This window comes from Bacillus rossius, chromosome 3, assembly GCF_032445375.1.
Source record: "Bacillus rossius redtenbacheri isolate Brsri chromosome 3, Brsri_v3, whole genome shotgun sequence".
NCBI lineage: Eukaryota > Metazoa > Arthropoda > Insecta > Phasmatodea > Bacillidae > Bacillus > Bacillus rossius.
Window position 1 is genome coordinate 131,684,409 of NC_086332.1, and position 26,139 is coordinate 131,710,547.

The 26,139-nt window shown below is 38.0% G+C and overlaps 1 protein-coding gene across 1 annotated transcript in view; it reads right to left on the bottom strand.

Moving 5' to 3' along the window:
• The window catches only part of LOC134531251 (multidrug resistance-associated protein 1-like), a 592,793-nt gene extending 569,626 nt beyond the window's left edge, over window positions 1–23,167 (bottom strand). The window contains exons 1-2 of the mRNA XM_063366941.1: window positions 22,534–23,167; window positions 12,300–12,372 (exon numbers count right to left, since the gene is read on the bottom strand). Coding sequence (XP_063223011.1) covers window positions 12,300–12,344 — 45 coding nt within the window. The 5' untranslated portion in view covers window positions 12,345–12,372; window positions 22,534–23,167. The remainder of the gene's footprint in view (window positions 1–12,299; window positions 12,373–22,533) is intronic.
• Between the last annotated feature and the right edge of the window lie 2,972 nt (window positions 23,168–26,139).

Here is a 26,139-nt window from a genome sequence, read left to right on the forward strand (position 1 = left end):
ACGATTTTAGGTAGATTTCGAAGACAGACTACCTCTTGTAGCCGTTACCATGGTGCGAATAATAATAATAAAATAATTTTTTTTTACTTGTGTTCATGTGTAATTCGCTTACAATAAAATACACTAACCACCTCATGTTGACTTTGGATTATAATACTTACAACTGTATAGCGTTACTTCGCAGTAAAGGACAAAGTTGTCTTATGAGAGTCAATTTAAAAGTACTTGTCAAATTGTCAAAACACGAAGCAAGAATGAGGTGTGAAGCGATGAGAATGAAGAGACTTACGTCGCACAGCTATGCAGAGAGTCTTCACGACTTGGCTGCCAAAATTTTACTCATAAATTGACACATTTCGGGGGTTGGAATCGATCCCATGACCATCACCACATAAGTGTGAACTTTAACGATTACGGCAACCAAGTACGATTGGATGGAGAAGTGATAAAATAGGAGTAACTCGAGAAAACTCGTTGGCTTACGGCAATGTGAACCTTTCAAACTTGAGAAAATACGTGTTTAACCTTGTGGCAACCAAATTTAAATATTTAGGGTAAGAGGCATGTCATTTGATCACACTCAAAATCCTTGAACTCTTAACACTGAAGCCAAATGCTGTTGCTGGCAATATTTGATTTTTAACATTTACAAGATGCCACCAAACATAGTCCTGAAATTTAACACAGCAATGTTTTATAGCAGATATATAAATAAGTACTCACCATTTCGTAGAAAATATCAAATGATTAAGTGAGAGAAATTCATTGTTGTTAGTTCTTGATCGACCACAAGCACACCAGTTCTGTAAAAAAACTAGATAGTTTGTCACGGTCCGCAGCACAGCAAGGCACAGCTTGGACAATACTGAGTACTGAGAAGTTCTGGCAACAACTGAACAAAGTGTGCCACTGTAGCGAGTGCCCCTACTTCCCCTTCACGAAGGTTTGGCCCTTCCCGTGCGGGTGCAATAAAACTGTCAGCTTCAGGCCATTTATGGACCCCCCCCCCCCCTCCATTGTAGTTAATGCCTTCCCACTCCAGACCAAAATTCCACTGCATTTTCAGCTTTCTGTCACATTTCAGGGGCTCTTTGTGCCCTCTGCGACCGCGTGGGTTGAGACTTCCTGCTACCTGCTACCTACTAGACTTGCTAGCCTACACGCTGACAGTGAAGTGGTACCCTATATTTACTAGGGTAATTCAAATTTCCAAGACCAACTTCTAGATTGGTTTGTTTTAATATATTGAGAAAGTTATAATGAAAGGGAATAAAAGTAAACACTCTTAAACAAAAATAATGTCTCGGGGGGGGGGGGGGGGGGTTTGCGCCCCCTGAGCCCCCCCTCTGGAGCCGCGCCTGCTTTCACACCACTATTATTTAACATGCAGTTACATTTTTTACTCGTTAAGCTTGCTTCAGTTTCCTTCTTACAATTGCCATTGTTGTAGTAAGCAGAGTGTAATAAGGTTATAGCAGTGTGTTTTTCATTTTAATATGTCTATAATGTGTGTTATTATTTTTTGCTAGTGTTTAAGGATATAAATCGACTTTAGATTACCAACTATGTTAAAATAAGGTTAAGAATAGTACTTACTCTTGAAAAAACAGTTTGTGACTGTTTTAAAAAATTGTCAATGTTTATTGCAGCAGTATTGTTCATAAGGTATAGTCAATTACAATTTTGAGCAACACCTTCGTTCACAAAATATGTTGGCATTGTAAAGGTTTTTACAGGTACATCTGTGTCATGTAACTAAGTTTTATGCTAACATGTTTTCAAATTTTGCTCTAAAATCTTTTCATTGTTATGTAGATGGTTTGATTAAAACCACAGTAATTTCTAGCATTACTTTTAATATGAGATGTGTGGCAGTTTTGTTAAATAAAATGTTAATGTAGACATTGTTTTTGTTTGCAGGAGACTGTTTGCAAATGCAAGGGAGGCTGTTTTGCTTCCAGTTTACCAACAGGACATAAAAAAAAACTGTTCCACAAATTTTGATCCCTGGATTATGACGGGCAGTCACATCTTCTATCAAACCAGTGTATTGAAATCCATAATCCTGTCCGTCCTACTGTTCATCCTGGTGCATCTCGGCGCAAGTGCTCAGTATTCTGTTGGCTACCTTCAGAGAATGGCAGAGTAGGTGAATGCCAGAAAACTGTAGTCGACACTTATAAAGTAACTCCAAGGAGATTGCAAGTTTTGATCGACCAAATCAAAAATGGAGATGACATAACTGACAAAAGAGGGACACATCACAACAGGACACAAAATACAGAATGATAAAAAAAAACTAATTAGAAACCACATCAGATCATTTCCATGTCAGGAAAGTCATTACTGTAGAAGTTCTACATCACAAGAATATCTCCCAGAAGATCCGAACCTCACAATAATGCATAATCTTTTCCAAGAACAATATCCCAATAGTTCAGTTTCCAGACGTACCTATTCAGACATATTCTATTCTGAATTTAAACTTCGATTTAGACTGCCCAGATCTGATACATGCAGCACTTCTGATGCATATTACATTAAGTTGTTTGCAGCAGAGAATGAAGAAGACAAACACAGAATACTCAATGAAACAACTATACACCACATGAAAGCTGCTTTAGGTTATAGGCAACTCCAGAAAGATACAGAAGCAGCAAAATGTTCACCTAATCTTATAGTTCTTTGCACCGATCTACAGCAAGTATTGTTCTGTCCTACTCTTCACCATTCATGCATGTTTTATCAAAGACAGCTATCTAGTTACAACTACTGCATACAAGATGCTGGAAATAACGCCACAATAACGCTATTGGTAATCGTGGATCCACAGAAATAGCATCATGCTTCTTGCGATACATTGAAGGAAATGTTACGCCCCTCAGGGAAGGTGAAGAGCGAATATTAGTAGTCTGGTCTGACCTCATTGATTGCATCAAGCTACTTCACACAAGTTGATCAAAAGTTTCTAACAAGCGGCCACTATTTCCTTCCCTGCGACAGGCTATTTGCTCTCATTGAGAAGAAGAAGAAAATGTCTAAGGTATTTGTGCCTTTTGATTGGGGCCATGTGTTTGCTTCTGCTAGGCCAAACAATCCATTCACTACAATGTGTATGTCCCAAGAAGACTTCAAGAACTTTCAGCCATTCACGAAGACAATGTGGAGGGACCCAAACCTTAAGATAACATTCGGTCATCTGCTGATGACACTACATCCATTCATGTCAGAAAGAGTCATAATGTTCTTCAACCATGGCATAGTCACTGTTTTAAGAAAGTTCAAAAAGGAAAGGGTTCAAAACATGCAGCTGTTTCTGTGAAAACAAGTGACTTGAAGTCTATGTATATTCAACAACTTGGGATAAAAAAAGAGAAGAAAGCTGATTTGATGGATATCTGCAAATATCTTCCTGCTGAAGCTCGTCAGTTTTATAAGGATCTTAATGTGCAATAATGCAATAACTGCTGCTGCTGTTGTGTGACTGAATATAGTGTATTATTTTATATGGTTTGATAAAAGTACAAAATAACAATATTTTTAGTCATTGATAAAAATTTGGACATGTGCAAAGTGGAGTAAGGCAAACAAATTTTTTGTCTATGATAAGACATTATATGTACTTACTGAAGTGAAGCAGTAACATTTTAAACAATTTCGCACAACTATTTTAAATTTTTATGACATGTTCTTACTATAACAATGTGTTCTGTAATTATAGTTGTGCAGGACATATTTAAATTAATATAAATGTCCAGCAGTGTAGAAAAGTATAATAATAATAATAATAATAATAATAATAATAATAATAATAATAATGGCTTTATTCAATAATGTAATTTTATACACAATATAACAAACATATTTTAGAAGAACAACGTTGTAACTAATAAACAACGTTGTTCCAGGGAACTAAAATATAAAATGCTTGTACTGACACTATTATAATAGCTTCCAATTATTATGATATTTAAATATATTAAGGTTATTCGTAAACACTTTTTATAGTCATTAATGTATTATTTACAAACATATTTTGCTCAATAAAGGTTTTTTTCAATCCTGTAAAATTTAGAATTTGTGGGTTACAACGTTGTTCCGGCCCCCTCTTCAGTTCGTTTAGTCAAAAATAATTTCAGACAAAAGTTTTAGACAAAAATTATAAGATTTACAAAATATCCGAACAAATTTGATGTTGTGCCTATGACGGGAGTTATGATTTTTTTGTTATGATTTTTTATTGGTTTGTCTTATCAAAATTGTTTTAAACAAAAGTTTTAGATAAAAATTATAACATTTACAAACAATTTGAACGGATTTGTCAGTGTACATACTAAGAGTTATGTTTTTGACGTGGCAACGTCTAATAAATCGATAAACGCCGGCTGCATGCACAAATAAGTGTCCCGTAACGCACATTGTCCCACTACGGATGTCCCACTACGGATGTGTCCTGTTATGCTCATTGTACGCATGAGTGGCATCTCTCTTCCACTCGATTGGAACAACCATCGATTTGACTTTTCAATCATATTTTCGTTGTTTGAATTGTTCTTGACTCCTCTTGCACCGATGTCTCTCTTGGGTGAGAGCCAGGTATCGGGTGGAGAAGGTCCAAGCTGCAGGTCTTGCGGCAGGATTCGCAGTTGGCTGGTGAAGGCGAATAGCTAGTGAGGTGAGGGATGGGACTAAACTATTCATTGAAAATAATGTCGGTATTTTACACGGAACTTTTATTGACCTGAATTGTCCAAACAGTTCAATTGGTCGCCTGCGTCGGCTTTCACAACATACACTGGATTGAAACACGGTACACCCAATCGTCCAGAAAGGCGGGGGGAAGGGAGACAAATTCCCTAGGCCGAGATAGGTCCTCGGATGGCCTAACTCGCGATGGAGGGGTGCAAGCAGCAGAAAACGGATAGCCAGTCGTTCTGCTGCTCCCCCTATGATCGCCCTATGGCCAGTGGGCGGATTCCAGCCTCACTGGCCGTCGGGCCGATCAACTGGCTTCAGGTGGATGACCTCGCCTTTATATAGGGAGAAATGCGCGGGAACGAAGAAAAAGAAGGGAGGGGCGAACTAACTCCTCTTTGGAAGGGATGAGATGCGCGCGCATGAAACTCGCAGAAAATTCCTTACCCTGGTGGTGGAAGTATAAACTATATATTAATAATTAAAAAGAAAAGATAAACGTGGCATAAATAATTATATGTAAATACATATATATTCAATCCTATGTATTAAAAAGTATTTAAACTTGCTTTCACACTTACTTAGTTAAATTTATACTATTATAAAATATAAATACAGTTGGTAGATCGCAGTTCACAAGATGGCGTCACAATGTACATGTTTAGCTGTGGCAAGAGAAAAATATACATTGTTTACATAACTCGTCCATATTTACTATTATATTCTGAAGTGCATTAATATGTGTGGTTATAACGACGTGCAAAATAAAGGGCGAAGATGGTTGGTTGCTTTAATGAATTATTCTATTGTTCGTCGCTTTGTTTATAACCTACGACGTTGCACAGATTCATCGCCGCATATTACGTGAGTAGGCCTACTGCCGAAACATTTTTCCCTGAATTGCTTCTGAACTTATTAAAACTCGTTTTGGGTTTAATTATAACGTAAAGTAACGTGATATTTAATATAGGAAGGGCGGGCAGGCGTCAGAATGATTAATATTATGTAATTTAACGATCATCCACCAATTTTCAGCACAATCGGTACGGTTATTTAAAAGTAATGTTGAATATTCAAATACGTTTTTAACGAGCAATGGTGTTTTACAGTTACACATAATAATTCAAATTACACCCGGGATCTTTTACACAATGTTTTAAAAAATATTGTAACACATTATAAATAAGTTTGGTGGATTTGGGATGCGTATTTGTTATAAAATCATGTTATAAAAACAAAATAATATTATTCCCCTACCAGGCTGTCATCTACGGCGAAAAACGCGAACAGAATTAATCGCGATATCTATACGCTATCGCAGGAACCAGGCACTCCTTAATACATTTTTTCCTTTGTTTATTGCGAAGGGCGTTATTATTAATGAATTATAAATAAAATTTCGTGGCCGGGGCCACAATTGCATATCATTTTGAGCACTGGAAGACATAAAAACAAAAATATTCTCGACGGATTTTAATCTCTGGTTTTCATTGCTTCTCTTCCACTCGATTGGAACAACCATTGATTTGACTTTTCAATCATATTTTCGTTGTTTGAATTATTAATATTATGTACTATAACGATCGTCCACCGATTTTCAGCATAATCGGTACGGTTATTTAAAAGTAATGTTGAATATTCAAATACATTTTTTATTAAATTCTACGTTTAATTTCACGACGAACAAACTTCGTCGTTAAATGTGTAATTGCGAAAAAGCGTAAAACATTCTCAACAATCTTGAAGTTAGTATAAACATGGCGGCCGACTAGCAGCCGACAATATATTTTTAATTTCCCGCCTACCACTATAAGAAATAAACATGGCGGACTGCATACGTTTTTAAAACTTCCACAACACAAAACAAAATTTTTATAAAAATATATATAACATATGAAACAATTGTTTTCAATATGGCCTCATGGCCGTGCGGTTAGCATCGCTGACTACCATACGGATTGAATCCCGGCCGCTGCGATACCTTCATGTTTGTACTTGTAAAAATAAATATAGCGCGCGCGACACTACAAAAGTAATAAATATATTTGAATTAATGAATGCAAATAAAAGTAAATTCATCAATTTAATTGTAGATTTCATTAGTATGCAGAGGTTGATTTTATCATACAAGAGATAGAAAAATTAAAAAAAAATTCTTCCTCAAAGAATATAATATTTTTAATGCCTAAATTGTTTGGTTGCAAAAACCTATTAAGGCTGTCTCAGGCCGAATATGATATTTCATTTTCTTCTGGATCAATCATTTCATCAATGTTTTGTTATGACGTTGTCACGTTTAACTATCGTCCGTAAACCGACTTTACAGACAACCAATTTTTTTTTTAATTCTAACTTTTATTTTTTCAACTCCTTGCAGCAATGGTTCTTCTAAACAAAAATTGTTTCAGACAAAATTTTTAGATAAAAATTATATGATTAATACAAAATTTGTACAAATTCGATGTTGTGCCTATGAAGGGAGTTATCTTTTTTTTTGTCCTCCAATCTTTGTTTTTACAATCCCTTGCAGTTATGATTGATTGTATGAAAAACTTATTCAGACAAAAGATTTTGATTTTACTCCTACAAGTTATAATAATACATTCAACCAGATGTAATATTTTCCACATTATGGGAGTTAAAGCGATTTTTCTGTTTTTCGGAAAACCTTACCCATTTCTACCCCTTTGGTCGAATATTGCCCATTAACAAACTCAACCGAGATTTTCCACTACTAGATTGAAAGTTATAAGATTGGAAGTGATCTGTGAAAAATGGAGACGGTTATTGTGTCCTGAAAATTGTGATTTTTATATATACAGTAAACTCTCGATTATCCGTGTTAATTGGGACCTTCCGATGCCCAGATAATTGAATGCCCATAAAAAAACCGGGATAATCCGTTTCACCACTTAAAAATGGTGTATTTACTGGCAAAAGAGTGTATCTTCAGTAGAATTCTATGAGTACAAGCAAAGGCTTTGTGTACCGTGTCCCAGCTTATTAGACCGTAAACAACACTGGCACTGTGTTGCCGCCATCCTTCTCCTGTCCCCTTTATTGCTACGGGAGGGAGAGCGGCGTCAGTCCCAACTCAGCATCTCCCTCCACCCTTTTACGACCTAAACCAAACAAACAAAGCATTGTCAACATCTGCCGGTAGATGTTTTCATGCTTTTACGTTTAGAAGGCCCTGCCACACTGTCTGATCTACTAGCAAACTGCAAAAGTTTTTCTTCACTTTTATTAATGTCTCGCATGGTTTGGATTCCAATTTCACATTCCTGTGCTAATTTTGCGGCAGTTTCTCCTTTCTTTAACCTGTCCACAACTCTTCTATCTTCTCTGCTATTGTCAGCACTTTACATTTCCTTTTACCAGACATGATTACAAAAACATATGTGCCTGGGAGAACAAACTAATGTAAATAACTGCGTGAAAAATGCCTCTTCCAGCCGTCAGGAGTGTGGGAAGGTAAAAGAGGTAGAGGGACCTTTTTTTTTTAGCGTGGCGGGGCGCTGTGAAAATAACGCTTGAAAAGAAAATGTAAAAGGGGGGGGGGGGGGGGAGTTGAGCCGGAATCAGCAGTCAAGGCATTCCTTTTTGGTTTAAAGTGTGACAAATTGACGGTGAATGTGGCGGGGAACGAGGGTCTGAAGGGTCAGACACAGCAGGAAAAAAAAAAAAAAAAAAAGCGCAGCGCAGTCGCGGCGTAGCTACACCCAGTCATTTTTTTTACAACTTCATAAAAAAATCAAGCACGGATAACCCGAAAACCGGATAATCCAGGCCCGGATAATCGAGAGTTTACTGTGCATGTATGTATATATGTATGTATGTATATATATACACACACACACACACACACACACATACATACATACATGCACAAACTTTTGAGTTGACTATGGTTTTGGTAGTCTATGAACCATGAACTGAAAAACTATATAATTTTTTCCGAAAGTACACCATGGTTACGGCTACAATCGGTAGTATTTCTTTGAAATCTACCTAAAAATACAGGTATTATTGTACCATTATATACCTAGGTACAGATGCTCACGTTACTGGCTGGAATTGTTTTAACATTATGTGATAGTTAACCAGGAGGTGGAGATTAAAAAGAAGGCTCTTCTCCCATTATGGTGTAAGGATATATATAATTTGACTTGGCCTATTTTATGGCTTAAAAGATATATTAGGCATATATCTGAGTTGAAGACTGTTTAGACTTAAAGTCAAAAGAGCCTAATAGTATTTCTGATATAAAGTTTGTACGTCAGAAGGTAACTCCAAAGACATTCAATTATATAAAAATCAGTGGCTGATTATGTAAATGGTCACAGCCATTTTAGTATCTTCTGGGTGAGTTAACAGTTCACCAATTGAAATTTTATAACTATTTTTGACTGCCTGAACTTAGATTGATGAATCAGCAAGTTTTTATTAGAAATTTAGTCTGCAACAGTTTAGAAGCTAAATCCAAAGGTAATGTACTGGGACTCAAAAGACTACCTATAACAGACTGAGCATTAAATTTTCATAATTCTATTTGTTTGAACCCAGAGAATTAATAACTGATATCAAGCACCTGATGTTGTTTAAATAGATTCATGAACAATTTTAACCAATATTTGAACTTTTGAAATACAGAGCATCAGCATAATTTCTTAGCTAGGAAATCAATATTTCCTTGATTTTATTAATGTGGTAACAAGAATATATAATATTATTTTTAATACTCATAATTTTATTCAATATAACAGTGCATTAAAATAACATGTTTGTTGTTGTAATGTTTATGTGTTTTACGTTGTTAAAGAAAATAAAAAATAGTGAAAGCCATAGAGTTGTTTCTGATCTTTGGAGGTTTAATACTGAATCTTATAAAGTCAGTAATAAGAAATATCCCCACAGTTAATGAATGTAACATGAAACCATAACATTTATATACTCCTTACAACATTTCTCATACTAACAACATACCTAAACTACATAATAGTCCAAAGTCTATTCCAATAGATACACATAAAATAGATAGACACGCTAGAAACATTTAGGGTTATACCATTTCAGGGAGTGGATAGTAGATAACTACAATACAATTACAACACTCCATTATCCATACTATTTTATTTAATCCTCCTCTGATTAAAATAGTTACCTAGTGATTTAATATTCTATTACTCCTGTGCTTGGACGCTGAGCCCGTCTGCCCTCAAGTGTGCCAGCTCCGCACTGCAGCGGTGTGTTGGCTCGTTCATATCCCTGCTCTCGCACGGTAACCAACCCACCACCAGCACCTACGATGCTATTAGATGTGTTCCTATGTAAGGAACCATTAGACTGTAACTACTATTTTTATCACTCTACCACCACATCTAAGAAAATAACAAGCAATGTAAATTTTCATTTATAGATAGGTATGTAGTGAGTAAATGTGAGATTGCACTCAACTTTTTTTACATACTATTATTGGCACAATGCAGCAACTAAAACCAACTAGTGCAAGCCTCTGATTCAGAAAAAAAAAAGTTACATCATTGAAGATAAGCAGTTACTATACACAACATGCAAATGCTTCAGCTATTCAAATAATAAATATATGCTTATTAAGAGTCCCTTAATTCATTACTAACATTAAGCTGAAAATTGTTTTATCAATCCAATGACAATTTAGCCATTATATAACAATTATATAGCAATTTCTAAGTTGAATAATCCATTTTACTTCAATTATGAGCTCTGCAAGTCCTTGAGAGTACCTTCTCCAATGGGAGACAACCATTAAAGCATTAAACCATTAAACTTCATGGCATGTAAAATACTGTTATGTTTCAACAGTAGATGCCTTAATAAACCACTGTGTTAAGTTTAAGAAAAGCTACTTTTCACAGGCTATAGCTAGAATTTACTCAGATTTTGGTTAGTTTGCACAGGCTCAGGGGCGTAGCCAGGTGGGGGTTTTAGGGGTTCTAACCCCCCCCCCCCCCCTAGCCACAATTATTTTTTCTTAACTGAAAGCAGGTTATCTAAAAGCCCGGGTGTCTTACTGCTATCACCGGCCACTGCACTGGAGGGGAAGAGTAAGCGAGACCTACCGATTCTCCTTCCCTTTCCCTACCCCTGTCGTGAGCAGAAGCTATAAGGTTGTTACGCCGTGACGGGTCCCAAGCTTTCAAATATCTTACACCTACTGTATTTAACCAGCGCGGTAATTATAAGCAGGTGTTGACTGGGCTTCCAAAAGTGTAAGGATCGCTGTGTGTATAGAATTAAGACAACGACATGGTGTCATGTAATTCTTCATGCTAAAGCTAATTGTTTCCAAGAATAGATCAGTTCTGCCAAAACGCAAACCTCTTTATTCCTTTTTTTTTTTTGTATTGTCGAGCTACGAGCATGATTTATGATTTTGAGTGGACGTAAACAAGGCACTTGGATTGATAAAAATATATTTAATTAATTTCTTACTTCATCACTCAAACAATTTTTTTTATTAAAAAATTAATAATATTTTTACCATTACAATATTTAAAGTTAAGTACCGAAAACTGCTAAAATAGCACTATTTTACACCTTAAAATCCCAATTTTTCCGGACCCCCCCACTTTATTTTAGGGGGGGGGGGGGGGGACCATGCTTCTTAACCACCACCCCCCCCCCCCATACACAAATCCTGGCTACGCCACTGCACAGGCTGCAAGTTTAAACTGCACGGTTAAGCTCAGAGGATTAAGGTTGGATAACATCCATGATAACATATAGTGTTCTCCGAACCACTTGGATATTGACTTAAGAGATCATGAATTGAGTCCTGAGTGAAACTAGGAATGAACACAAGACTCTTTTAATGTGAGTGTGGCATCTCAGCTGTTACACCTCTAAGTTACATTTGTGCCACTGGTTTGCGAAAAGGTTTAATAACCATTTTATTTTGTAAAATATAATCATATTACCACCCCTGCTTGTACAGATGATTGCTTGGAGTTGCTAACATAAATATAACAAAACTATACTTCCATTAAAGGCACACACACCCACGGCTCACCCAGGATTTGAAAATGGATGGAAACTCAAATACACTAGTCTGACATACTATGCCAGGAGCTGTTGACATGGCTTTTACAAACCCAGCTGGAGCCACAGGCAACCACGCTCCATGATAACAGTCGTCCAGCGATAGCTGACAATCTATCAGCACAAGCAGCCTAGCAGACATGTCCACCAAAATCAGGCGCTAGTGATTCACACCAATCTTTACTAATGATACATAATGCAACTATTAGAGAAACTGGCAGGTCCTGCCGTGCATTCAAAACCTCTCTCATGATATGTTATCTCTAAGTGGTGCATTTCACTACATTACTCCTGCATGAAGTTATTTACAAAAGGCCTTGCCCCCTTGTAAAACTAAAATTACATACAATCAAGACGTTTTGAGCTATATTGAGCTAATATATATTTTCTCAGTTATTTTTCGAGGGAAGAGCATTTTGCCCCTATTGTTATCAGTGTCTGAATTCGACTATTTATCAACAAATAGCACAAAAATTCAGTCAAAAAGTCTCAGTAAAGCTAGAAAATTATAAGATTGTGCTTACCAGAAATGGTGACCCACAGAATAACTCCATGAAACTCTCTCCCATGATGAAGAATCTTCTATACTCTTCAAGTCTGCAAAAGAAAATTTTGAGCTAAGAAATCACATATAGTAAAATAATTTAATACATAATGTTTGATTGGTGTGTAGTAAACTGTATTATATTTAAAGGCCTGCTATATATCTGTTTTTAGACTATAGAGGTACAACCACTACACAACCTTACAAATACAATCATGTTTATATTAATGAAACTGTACCAACTAAACAACTACACAGATTTATAACCTGAAATACGGTACTGTGAGAAGTGAATACTTATGGGAATTTATGAAGTTTATATCTGTAGCTAAGAGTCAAATATGCCATTTTTTTGTTTTATTTCAGATTTTGTCTTAAAATTTTGTTTACTACTGAACCACATCACACATCATGTAACTCGAAAAATTTTCAGAAATATTATGAGATAGTTGTAAAAGCCGAAGTCCCAGCTTAGTAGATCCAGACTTATGTTAAGTCCAGTTACTATGTTATATACCTGTGGCTGTTAGAAAAATTTAATCATAAATTTCTTCTCGCCAGCCACATGCACAAGAAGGTTGATGGAAAACACAGTAACATTGAAAAAGCAGTTTTTATACTCACCTGTTTGGTTCTGAGGTACACATATAAACCACTTACAGCCTAACTCAATTTCTAAGGGTAACCTTTACCCCTGAAAACAGTTTTAGGAATAAGTTTGCTATGATGAATATTTAAAACTACTTTAGCTTCAATTCATTCTGAGAATACTGTTTTATTCTACAAAGTTCTTCCATCTATTATGAGATTTTTAATAAATACCCTTGCCCTTTAATCAAAACAATATGGTATACAAAATTTAAGCCTTCCATTATTGCATTTGCCTACAATGTATAATTTCGGCATACATTGCATGCAACGTTTCAGCAGCAAACATACAACGCCTGAATGCAAACAGCACTTGTTCCTAATAGTGACTGTGGTGAAGTATACCACTTGATGTGTTGTGTTCCTACAGGAGATGCGAGGGTAAAGCCCTGCCTCATCAGCCATGTCTACACTGGCACCTACAGAAGATGACAGAAGCACTGTAACTACTCAGAGTATTTACACTTATTATTTGTGTCATATTATTATTATTCATGTTTATGTACATATTATTTAATTGAAATTTAAATGTAAGTGAGTTCTAACAACCTAGGATACACTTTTTGATTTAATCCAAACTCCTAGGCTTCTTTCTATTTGGTCATCTACACATTTTCTTGGGATAGTATTCAGTTTTATTACAGTTCATGAACAGTTCATGAACCAAGCATTATGTCATAGACAAAATAACCAAATCCACTTCGCTGTCTTTGCTGTGTTAACGAGTCTTCTTTGTTTTTCGCCTTGGGTTGCTACAACAAGGAGATTGAGGAAAAGATGGCCGTGTACGGTGGGAAAAGAATGTAATAGTCGACCATGGTGAAATGAGCTAAGGCCTGGTGCTAGTTTGTGTGTTCTTACATATTTCGGCATTCTACATGGACGATAGATATTCTATTTATTAAAATTTCATCTATTTCAACCCGCCCATGTGATGTCTTGAGGAATTGTTCCTGCTGAAGCGACCTACAACATGGATTGTCCACAAGCGAACGTCTAGACCGATGATTAATCTGTCTTCTATTTGGTGAGGCCGTTCCTATTACTTCAACTTTTCAGAAGCCGACTGGATTGGTGGAGGCCTAGTTCCAGAACAACTATAGCCAGCCGTAGTCTAGTAGTCCATTCCAGCACACGCCTCCTAGCTGCAGTCCACGAGGGAACTACCTAGTGGTCCTGAAGAAGAACTCCGAGCTTCTACCGACTGAGAACCGTGTGATGTCCCTCCCGAGTGATGTGTCTACTTCATATATACTTTAGGAAAATTACCCTATTAAAATATAACATATTTTCGATGTTCACCGGTTTTAGCAAAACACTGGGTTGTTAAGAATCTCACTAACAAACACATATAGTTAATGATTTAAGTTTGTTTAAGGAATTAACATATTAGTGTCGGTTTGGTTATATTATCTAAACTTTCATATATAGATTCTGTGACACCCATTCTTAAATACAAGAATTCTTAACGCATATTAGTAATTTATTATTTATACTCCTTACAGTCACAAAGTAAAACACACTGGAAGATTACCTTGAAGAGTAACTATGAAACGTGCTGGTTAAGCTACCGGGCATGCTTAGAGAAATACAGCCGTAACACCAAGCAAATGTTAAAAACTTTATTAGTATACATTCGAAAAGTATATATGAGATTACAGCACAGACAGTCCACAGCCTGTAGTGACCTAAGTCAGAGAGTGAAAACTGCAGCAAAATTTGAATAATATAATAATCAAATAATTATTTGCAGGTCAAGAGGACACCATTAATGTGCTTCAAAATCTGTACGAAAATGTACGGAATCACAACTACATTAATAGTATACCAAAAAAAATTTTGACTCACGACTGTGGTACACAATTCTAGAAGAGAGACAGCTAATAAAAATCTGGTGATGCTTTGACTAAAAGAAGCTATGACAACTGCCACATAGTCAACACAAATAATACTGACTAGGCACAGGAACTGGTTGTTACATCATCTAGCATTATGAGAAAGAACGGGAAGTCTTTGAGAAATGCAAGTCAGCATGATTGTCAAGGTTACAGATGAGGACCGAAAAAAGAACAGGTTTTGAAACTGTGAGAAACTGCCTAGTGAAAGCTGTTCAGCAAAACAATGTTAACACAAAATTGCATGGTGGACATCTGGTTAAAAATGTATGAGAAAAAACAGTGAAAGGAAGAAAAAAAAATAAGCAGCCTTTGTGACAAGATGTGCTGCCCAAACTATTTTTCCCATAGGAATACGATTCTTGATTGTTAATCCATTTGTCGTCTCACTCTTTTGCTTCTGTGTCTTTCTGTGGCTCAGATTTAATTCCTTCAGTGTGATTCTGTATGCATAATACTTGATGACAGCTTATCTATGCTGATTTACTATTTTTATGATACAGTGCAATCCTGAGGTTTCTGCGATTTTTGGCACTCATCTTACAAGACAAGCTAAATAAACTAAAACATAGTTTTGGTAGGTTTTTATTCAAATGTTTGTGGCAATTGTGTTGTGGTAGTGTTTTTAATATACAATGTACATTTTTGTTATTATATACAAATAATGCTCCAAAATTTTCATTTATATCACAAAGAAATTAAAACTTTGGAGGAGAGTGGAAGCTGTGAGCATCATTATTTTTATCAAAGTGTGATAAGTCCATGTAAATGCTTATTAAAATGATCCTCGGCAGAACCAAGGGAGTTAAAACAATGATTTGAAAGCACATAGTATGCAATAGAGCTTAACCTTTTATTTTAATTTCCTATGTTTAATTACACTAGTCACATAACTCACGAGCGAGCAAGGACCACAGTGAAGCCTGACAACAACCCCTTTCTGAATCTGCCATTCTGAGTCCGGAGCTGCCACACTCACTGCAACAGACTTACCCCCAACACAAACATTTTGACCAGGGAAATGTAATGCAGCTCGAAACACAGTAATGAAATGGCACCTTAGAGAACAGTGACAAGGAAATAAGATAGGCATGAACCTAAACACTATGCAAAACCCACTCATTATTATCACCCATATCCAATATGTGGCACAGACACTGGGAAATAAGATGCCATTGAGAATCAAACAGGTGTTTCCCATGCCACATATTATATAGTTAATACTTGGACATTACAGGTATGTTGAGAGCACTAAGAACTCAAATTATGAATAAGGTGGCATATCTATAAAAGATAAGATTAGAGTCAAGATTATTAAAGCAGAAGCTTAACAATATTTTAAGTTTAAAGAAAAAGCAATACAAGAGGACAGACAAGTGAAGTAGGTACTGAGCAAGTAACCACACTGGTAAACATGTGTACATGCATTGGGGAGGACAGAGTTTGATTACTGATGTTTCCTCAAATTATTCCAGGGAAATGTCGCAATGGCTATTCACCAAAAGCCACAACTCATTCCTGTTCTAATTTTCTTTAGATGTTCTGTTGTTTTCATCACTAATGTCCTTGCTATTGATGGAATAAGTAAATTGTGAATGAAGAAGCAGCTAAGTGCCAGATAAAAGAGAAGAGTGGAGCTTGGAAACAGAAAGTACTGGTGTACCAGCCTTCCTGCAGGTCCTGATTCGAGCACACTGCAGCGACCCTGAACTGCCTTCACTTTCAGAGACGACGCTTCTTATTCTATAGGTACCTATTTCGTTTGAAAAACAGTTTAGCCCTCACCATCTGCATTGTGTGATAAAAATTATACAAACATGGAAGTCCTTACCCCCATACCCATTATACAACTTGTAATATAATGGGCCCATGGTGGTCTAGGGTGAGATCATTTACCTCCCTCCAAGACAACAGGTTGGATTTCCAGTGGAGTCAAACCAAGTGCCAGGGCCTCTTAGGGTGTCCAAAGTGTGGTTTAGAAGGTATTTAACACAAAACTTTATTTTTTTTTCGACATTTTGGCCTAAATGTAACACCACGGCAGGTACATAGGGCCTTTCCTCTATAATCCTTCTAACAAAAAAATATTAATTTCCAGAGGTAACCCCCATAAGAGATTCTCCAAGGCCTCGGGTACGTTGTAATTCCTTCCAAATTTATTTTTTATATTTATTAAGGACACCTATAAGGAACAACCCTATATATCATTTTTGTCTGCACGTCTCGTGGAGATTTCTGGGTCACCTTCATTTGTGAAATATGCAACAAAACAAAACACTTTGGTGGCTTTCAGAGTCCTTGGGACAACCCTACGTTGGTTTACACAGTAAATTTAATTTTTATTTATAGTAAACAGATGTATTTCGGTCACCTTTTAACTGCTTCAACGTTATGACTGCTCATTCTCTTGGAAAAAAATTATAACTCTGATGGTACCTAATTGCCTTATTTGCGTGGAATGACTTGGGCTGTTGTTGTCCCAAGCACTCAGCCCCGTGCTGCCGGTATAGAGCCGCAGGATAGAGCTAAGTTCAGTTCAGTTTTTTTGGGCCTAGTTGTACTTACTTAATAATATCAACTTTTTTTCTAAGGCCGGCCATACACGTTACGGTATACCGGAGAGGTATACCTGAGCAGGTGACCTGTACAGGTATACCGGAGCGTGTGTGCGAGCCACTTCAGGCAAACCTGCACAGGTAAAACGACCTGCGCAGGCGACCGGAGAAGAATCAAATTTCAATTCTTTTTACCTGCACAGGTGTGCTCGCCTGAGCACCTGAGCGTGTGTGTGGGCCGTCCGGTATACCTGCACAGTCTTGAGTCAGTTGTGACGAATACTCCGACTAGAGAGCTTCGCATTGCTGTGTTCCGTGTTCGTGTTGTGCTTACTCCATTGTCTATTCTCTGCATTCGCGCGCCACTGGTCTTCAAGCCTGTTCATCTATTGTTTACACTTAATTGTTTTGCAGTGTTTCCGTCATCATTGCTGTCCCAAAAGGGAACCGAATTCTAGAGGAATTCATTGAAATTTACAGATCAGAACCCTGTTTGTGGCAAATTAAGAGCAAGGAATACCATGACCGTGATGTGAGAGAGGCCGCTTATGACAGACTTGTTAAGAAATTAAAGGAAATTGAGCCTAATGGGAATAAGAGTTTAATAGTAAAAAAAATAAACAATTATAGAAGCAATGTGCGCAAGGAAAAGAAAAAACGTGATATGTCAATGAAATCTGGAGCGGGTATGGACGATGTGTATTCACCAAAGTTGTGGTAGGTACCTCGATCTGTTCGACTTCCTAGGAGATACCGATGTGCCCAGTACTTCTTCGTCAAACTTGGACGATGAAGATGGAAGCGAGATTGATGAAGTAAGTACACATAAATTACAACACAGTTTGATAGAATTGGAAAACATTTATTAACACATTTTGCAATACTACACTTCTCTTTTAATAAGGAAAATAAATTGTTTAGAACCAAATGATTTTCAAACACAATACGAGTGTATACACCACACAAGAGTTCAGTCTACTGTTTGTTTCTATACACCCGTGTGTGTTGCCATGAAACTTTGCCTTCATTCACGAAGTAGGAAGTGTACTCATTTCTTAGCTCTTTAGCAGCATTAGCATTACCTATGTGCCCTTGGTTAAGACGTTGCAACGGGATCATGTGTTTGATTCTGAGGATTCCAAACCTGGGTTAGAAATAGTGCCGTCACAATTTTCTTGATACGTACTACTTGGAGGGGCGTAAGAGGTTGGTTGTCGTGCGATCAAAAAATTATTCAATGCACAAGTTGCCTTCACTACTGTTGTTATGTTTTCTGGTTCCAAATTGATTTGAGAGTGGAAGATCCGGAATCTGGCTGCAAGTATTCCAAAGCTATTTTCAACAACGTGTCTTGCTCTTGAAACGCGGTAGTTGTACATTTCTTTGTCAGCTGAATCTAGCTGTGCTTGACGAAAAGGCTTCAAAATGTTTGTTGTGAGAGGAAAGGCGTCATCTGCTACAAAAACATAAGGCACTTTTTGGAAATTTTCCGTAACATTACTCGGCTCTGGTAGGGTTAGCTCATCGTTCTCCAACTTTTCATAAAATGTAGTATTCGGAAGAACGCCGCCATCATAATTGCGCCCATTTGTTCCAAAGTCCACTAGGAGGAATTGATAGCTAGCGTCTACTATTGAAAGAAGTACCATACTGTGTCTGCCCTTGTAATTGAAATAAAATGATCCTGAATTTACTGGCGGAACTATGTCAATATGCTTGCCATCCATGGCACCCAAACAGTGAGGAAAATTCCACCGATCTTCAAAGGACTTAGAAATGTCACTCCATTTCTCAGTAGAATGAGGAAACTGAAACAAAAGCAAATATATGATATATGTGGTCGGCCACATTTAGGTTTAAAAAATTCAATTTTCTGTTTTAGTACAATTTATGTTCTACATTTAATTACCTTTTAAAAAATACCTGATTGGAAGAGGGGCGCAGTAATTTATTCATGAGATAACAGTATATCTTGTTAATTTTCATATTGTAATATTCAAATTCACTATTGATACAAATTCAAATACCTATTTATTGATATCAAGATCTAATAATACTTTTTCCCTTTCAGGAGGGAACTGAAGATACTGTCCAACAGTCCCCTCGCAATGAAGAATCGTCTGAGCAAACCACAATGTCTCCCGATCATGGAACCCGACCGCAAACAGAAAAACGTCAAGCCCCTCTGCGTCCGGATATAGCACAAAAACGGAAATCTGAGAAACTGAATACCGAAGTTTTGGTTTCAGTGAGATCACTTTAAGAAACCTCCACCTCAAGATGACCGCTATGACATGGGAAAATCTTTCGCAATGAGGATTAGAGGTTTAGAAAAACGTCAGCATCTGATCGTTGAAACAACTCTCGGTTTATGCTGCTACTCCTAGCTTGTGGTAGCCACTGTAATAAACCTCCTTGCTATTGTATTGATGTGTTCTCATGGGGTTCTTGGCGCCTACCCTCGTTGCAGCAAATACCAGGACCGCTACTGCTGGATGGTCTGCCCAGACTGATAGTCCAGCTAGCACGTCACTGCCCTGGGTTACTGTATGGAGAGTAATTATAAAAAGGAAATTTATTGGTGTTACGTGAATAGTGGAAATGTGCATATAAATGAAATAATAATAATTGAAAAACATATGATTTTAATGGTTCCTAAATATTGGTATGAAGTTATGTTTAAAATGAGATTAATTGAGAAACAACCAAGGTGTCAAATCTAGGTGTCGGAAATTAGATGCAAATGACGTCACTAGAACACGTTGAATATCCTGCCGGGTCTAGCTATACGTTGTCGGAGGCTTGAGGCTCTCTTCACAGGACCTCCAGGTGGTCTGCTGCTACACTGGAACTCTGGATGCTGTAATTCTGTAATTAACGAACTACAGAAGGGCTGAGGTCGCCGGGTATCAGCTGAAGACTCGACATCCCTCTCGTCCTGGAAAGTCTGGTCTAATTCTGGATTGGTCTCACCAATCTTCGTGGTCGAATCTCAGCTGGCGCTGCCCTCAGATGTCTGGAACCACTACGAGACGAAAACGGGACCGACGCGGAAGTTGGCACTCGAAGTCGCCGATACTCCCAATCTAGGATTTATTTAATCCAGATACAATTCTCTCAACTCGTAGAGAGGAGAATTCTAAGCAGGACACGTTCGCGGATGACGCGAAATCTTCTATTTCTCGGGCGGCAACCAAGGCTTTGGTTCGCCCCAGCCCGAGAAACGTCTTCTTTCCGCAAGATGGCGATGGCGTCTCCCTTCTTCCTCCTTATATCTATTTACTGGCAGTCCCTAGCAACCAAGGAACTATCGATATCAGCAAACAGAATAAGCTGCATAGTGAAATAAAAACGTGGATGTTGGAGTGTAAAAGAATCGAACTAAGACCAAATGAATAAAGTTTCCAAGGAATATAATTCTTAGAAGACCCTGAAGTTGAAAGTGTGTCGTCTATTATAATAAGATAAGATGTGTCATATTTGTTATGCCTTGGTTGTCCTCTTTACAAACAAAACAATTAAATACATAATATTCGCTCATGGAATATACAATTAATATTACAATCATAATAAAAATAATAATATATAACTGTAAACAGTTGTACTGGTTACATCGTTAAGAAAAGAATAAACAATATTATTTTTGAAGCAGAAATGGGAATGCTCAATACCCCAACTAACTCGGACAACTTATTAGACTATACAAGTTCAGGCTCTAATAGGAATACAAGTCCTTCAAATGCAAGTTTGTTCGACCTCAATTCCCAACAAGTCAGAGTTGCAGTACCCGGAACTCAAGAGGAACCTCACTCCTTGGCTAACTACTTGAGTGAATTCAGTGATATTTGATGATTAGTAATAAAATAAAGGTCATTACATGTAAGTCTTTATACTGTACATACCTCAAGATACCCTTTTTTCAGCACAGTGTTGATGGCCTCACTTGTCTCAGGAATTATTTTGCCAAGAGCTTGAGGTGATATGATTGTTGAGTACTTCATGCATTCATAAGAACGACCCGTTGCTAAGAACCTTAAAGTGGCTGTAAGTCTCTTATGTGGTGAGATAGATATTCTCATCGCCGTGTTTTTCTTTTGAATTAGGGGCGTTACAAGTGATAGCAATTTGTTGTAAACTTCTTCACTCATCCGCAAATAGTTACGATAATCCGAAGGATCTGAACACAGTTCTTTCAATAACTTTGTATGAGTATACTCACTTCTCTTTTGAAACCAGTTTTTACACCACGTACTGCGTTTTCGTCTTTTTTTACTGTTCATAACCACTAACAAACCCACCAAAGCAATCATGTCATCTTGTTCACTCGCCATTTCTCTACTGTAGAAATCCTTCACCTCTCCGGTTTACTGTAGTGAAGAACCTCTTCGGTTTACCGTAACGTGTGTGAGCTCTCGGTGAGGTATACCTGCACAGGTACCGGAGAGGTCACCTGCGCTGGTATATCTCTCCAGTATACCGTAACGTGTATGGCCGGCCTAAATGAACCTCAGCTATAGTAAATTGTCATTATTTTAGGAATGGAAAACAATCTTAAACTATTGTTGCTTGTAGCGTATCCAGTTGTATTTTAACATAAAATAATTAAATTAAGAAAGGAATTGGATGTTTTGTGATGGAAAGCTGTATAATTACCAAAATATAAATTATTTATAAAATATGTGTAAAACTTTTGAGGAATTTTGGTCTCAAGAGCAACTGTGCTGTGTAACATTTCCAATAGTATTTTAGGTAGCGTTAAAAATTAAAATATAAAATAAAGTAAGCAAAATGTTTGTTTGTGATTTGAAACTGTACAATTAGCCTACCATAATATTTTCTATTTTGTATAATACATTCTATACCTTTGATGTAAACTGGATACACAATAAGGCATATTGTCCCCGGGCACAACTGTTCCATATAAAATATTAAATTGTGTTTTAAAGTAAAATATTAAAGTAAAGTAAGAAGTTAATGTGTTCGTGATGCAAAACTGTACAATAACTAAAATATTTTATTTTGAAAATTTTAAAAATAAAACTTGATATAACCTGGATACACAATAAAAAAAAATACCATTAAAATTGTGTGTAAAATGAAAACCAAAAAAGCTTACCAATGACCGTTACGCTATGAACCCGCAGTTGCCACATCAATGGCACACTCCGTAGTGTGTGGTGCCTGTCTGAAACCGAAACAACTGCTAACAAGGAAGCTCACTGAAATAAATAACTCCAACCGAGACGCTAGGCGTACCCATTCAGAATACGATCGCCGACGGTGCTAGTGTTTTAATGAACACTGCCCTTGCTGGGAGATTGACAATGATTATGCTAGACTATTGTCTACGTCCCGCGCGCCGAAACTGCATTGTTCATATGTGTTACATAAAGCACGGAGGTACTTATCTTATCAAATAATTGTTCAAGTTAAAGCTAGAGCTAACAAGGACAAGCAAAAAGAATATTTATTTATTTTAGTACAGTTTGTAACGCCAGTAAAATTACAATTAAATTGCAAATAAGCCGCCTACACAATAAATGTAAAATTAAAAGAACAAATATTTACACTATGACAAGTCATAATAATGTTCTCTAAATGATTTTAAGCTTTACAGAAACGTAGAGCCAAGTTGTCAAAAATCAAAATTATAATATAAAAAACACCTCATTGTTATTACAGGAACACACAATCAAAACAAATATAAAAGAAGGGCCAGTGTTGACCTTGGTCAAGTTCCGTATGTATATAAGGTGACCAAAAACAACAAAATACATAGTGTAGGAAACCATGATGGTTTTACACTTAAAAACCCTATTTAAAAACATCAACCCAAGATAATAGACACACTTTTTAAATTAAAAAAGTCAGAAATAAATAATAATAACTTAAATAAGTAAAAAAAAAAATTTCAAAAAATTGTTTAACCAAAAAATAATTTTGTTTTAAAAAACGTACATTAAAAAAATTACTAACTAAATATTAACCTCAATAAACCAATAAGTATTTATTAATTCATAGGGATCAAACCAAGGATTGTCCGAAATTAAAACATAATTCCATTAAAATTTAATTCCAGGGTTAACTTATTGTTTTATTTACAATTTGTACCATCCACAATTTTAAGCTGGGCCGTGAGATCTTCTGTATATACTTTTACCATCAAAAAAGTGCGCCGAATGACTGAAGGAGCCTGCGCGAAATATGCTTGAAATGAATAATTTTGTTCATTCTCAATCGAAAAAGAAATGTGTTACAATAAGTATACAAAATAGAAAGTTCTACTCAGCAATAAACCAAAATTATTTATGTTTTAAAAGTAAGACTAATTAAACATGGACCACTGCAACCAGATTTTTATTATAAATTTTAATTCATAGGGATCAAACTAAGGATTCTCCACACATTACTTACTAAACCAGCGTTAGCCGAAGGCTTTCTTTACAATTTGTACCATCCACAATTTTAAGCTGGGCCCTGATATCTTCTGTATATACCAACAAAAATGTGCGCGGAATGACTGAAGAAGCCTGCGCGAAAAGTGTTTAAATTGAATTTTTTTTCCGTCATGCTCAATCGAAAAAAAATTATTTTACAATAAGCTGTCGTCGAGCGGGCTGATCCCCTTATTGGTTGGGTAGGTTCTTGGGCTAGCTCAGTTGGGGGTGGGTTTCGGGCCACGTGGCAGTTAAGAGGATCTAGCCTGCTAAAAATGAAACTACATAGGGTTTCGTGGCACTCACTCTTTTTATTGGCCATTATTTGCACTGGCACGGGGCTATCGCAGTTCCCGCTTACGACCGTTCTTAGGTGAGGCCTGACTACACGAGAATTTCCCCTTACACGGCCGCCTATGGGAAGTAGTAGGCGCCGGCATCGCGGCACTAACCGATGGCGTTTGTCCCAAACCGGCAGGGCTTTGATTTCCTGTCCTATAGCGAATTCAGAAAGCACTACCTGTGGACACAGTTTCTGAAATGTCCCATTAAAATGGCGAGGTCTCATCCATGACACAATGGTACTATTTTATCCTAGGCAATGCATGACTATACAAGCGAATAAAGATATATATATACATACATACGAGAGGAAAGGAAAAAATTATGAAACGCTAATAAAAAGAAAACTAAACTATCTAAAATAAGGCGACCCCTTGGCAATAGTTGACATACTAATCTCCATAGTTTCGAACTGCCTGACACGACTCGAAGACTGTTGCCGATCTATTCCCCGCGTCACTGACGTTAAGCCCGGAGGCCTCTATGCTCACCCGTTTCACTCGTCTTGGCGAGAGCTCACGGCCGACACGTCTCTCCACCGCGGTTCTCCAGACGCGACTCCCTCCTCTGCTCGCGCCGACCCCCTCCCCGCGCGCGTCTCGAGCAGCACCTGACGTCCTCGTGGACGGGAACCCGCGACTTGTTCACCCCGTGCATATTAAAATACATGTTATTTACCCTTCTAATTTAAATTATACATGATAGATGATATTATAGTTTTTACAATAAAAATTATGTCCTGCTGAAAGAAAAGAAAATATACATAAAAAACTACGTCGGAGGGACACTGATTTATTGAAGGTGGCACCACTGGCTCCCGCACACGCCCGCGCACAGAAGAAGGCGGTGATGCGCCATAACGGCCTGTAGGAGCTAGGGTGGCCTCTGGGTCGACGTCAAATGCCCCCCCCCTCCCACAAGGCCATTATGCGCGTCAACGTCTCTTAGTCGCATCTGCCGTTGCACTCGTTGATCGTGGAAACAGGAGAGTAGGAAGTGTCTTGGCCTCTGGTGTGTATCGTGTGCGGGTGTCTCGCGAAGGGTGGCAGTAAACTCATGACACTGAGTCGGGATCCTGTGTTCGTGTGGTGGCTTGCCTTTGGTAGGTTATTGCACTGAAATTCCCGTAATTAGGTGGGTACCCGCCGTATCCTTCTAGGTCGGGAGTTTTCCCCAGATTCGCTTCTGGAAAGTGAGGGGCTGAGTGAACGGTTGGGGCCTAATGTCCTGCCCTTTCCCCCCATCTTCGTGGTTGGAATGGCAGACCACCCCGAAGATCCTGGTTCACCTGTCAGGACCCCCATCAGTTTTTCCTCCCTCCCCTCTGTGTCCCCCCGTTCTGTCTCTGAGTCTGGTTCGGTGACAGTCATAATGAACGACGAGTCCGCCAGACTCATATTGAGGGGCCAGAGAGGGGTGTCTGGGTCTTCCCCCTCCTCGTGCTCCCCGTCCGTGTCCGGTTCTGTGATGAACTGGATCACATTTGTGTCGGCGGTCGTTTCGTCTGGTTCCCCAAATGTCCTGGCTGGTTCCATTACGCTCTCTTCTGTCCCTCCTGTCTCCGTTCCTTTCATGGCTGTCCCTGTGTCGGCTGCCGGTCGCGTCTCTGTCACGTCTCCTCGTTCTTTCTGTCCCGCCATGTCCTCGTCCCACCTTCCGTCCATGTCACGGCTGGCTTGGTTTGCGTCGGTGACTGGTGTAGAGGCAGGTCCCTCTCCCCTGTCCGTGTCCCTTGGAGCTTGTCCCTCTCCCGCGGCTAGGCGCAGTTGGTCTCTGTGAATTTTTGCGGGCCTCCCGCTTGGTGTACGTATTAAGTACGATGTGGCCCCCGCCCGTCGCAGAACGGTCCTGGGGCCCGCCCATTTCGGGGCTAGACCTGCACAAAAGTTCTTTGCCCTTGACGAAAGAGGATGCTGTCGGACGTACACTTGGTCCCCGGGGTT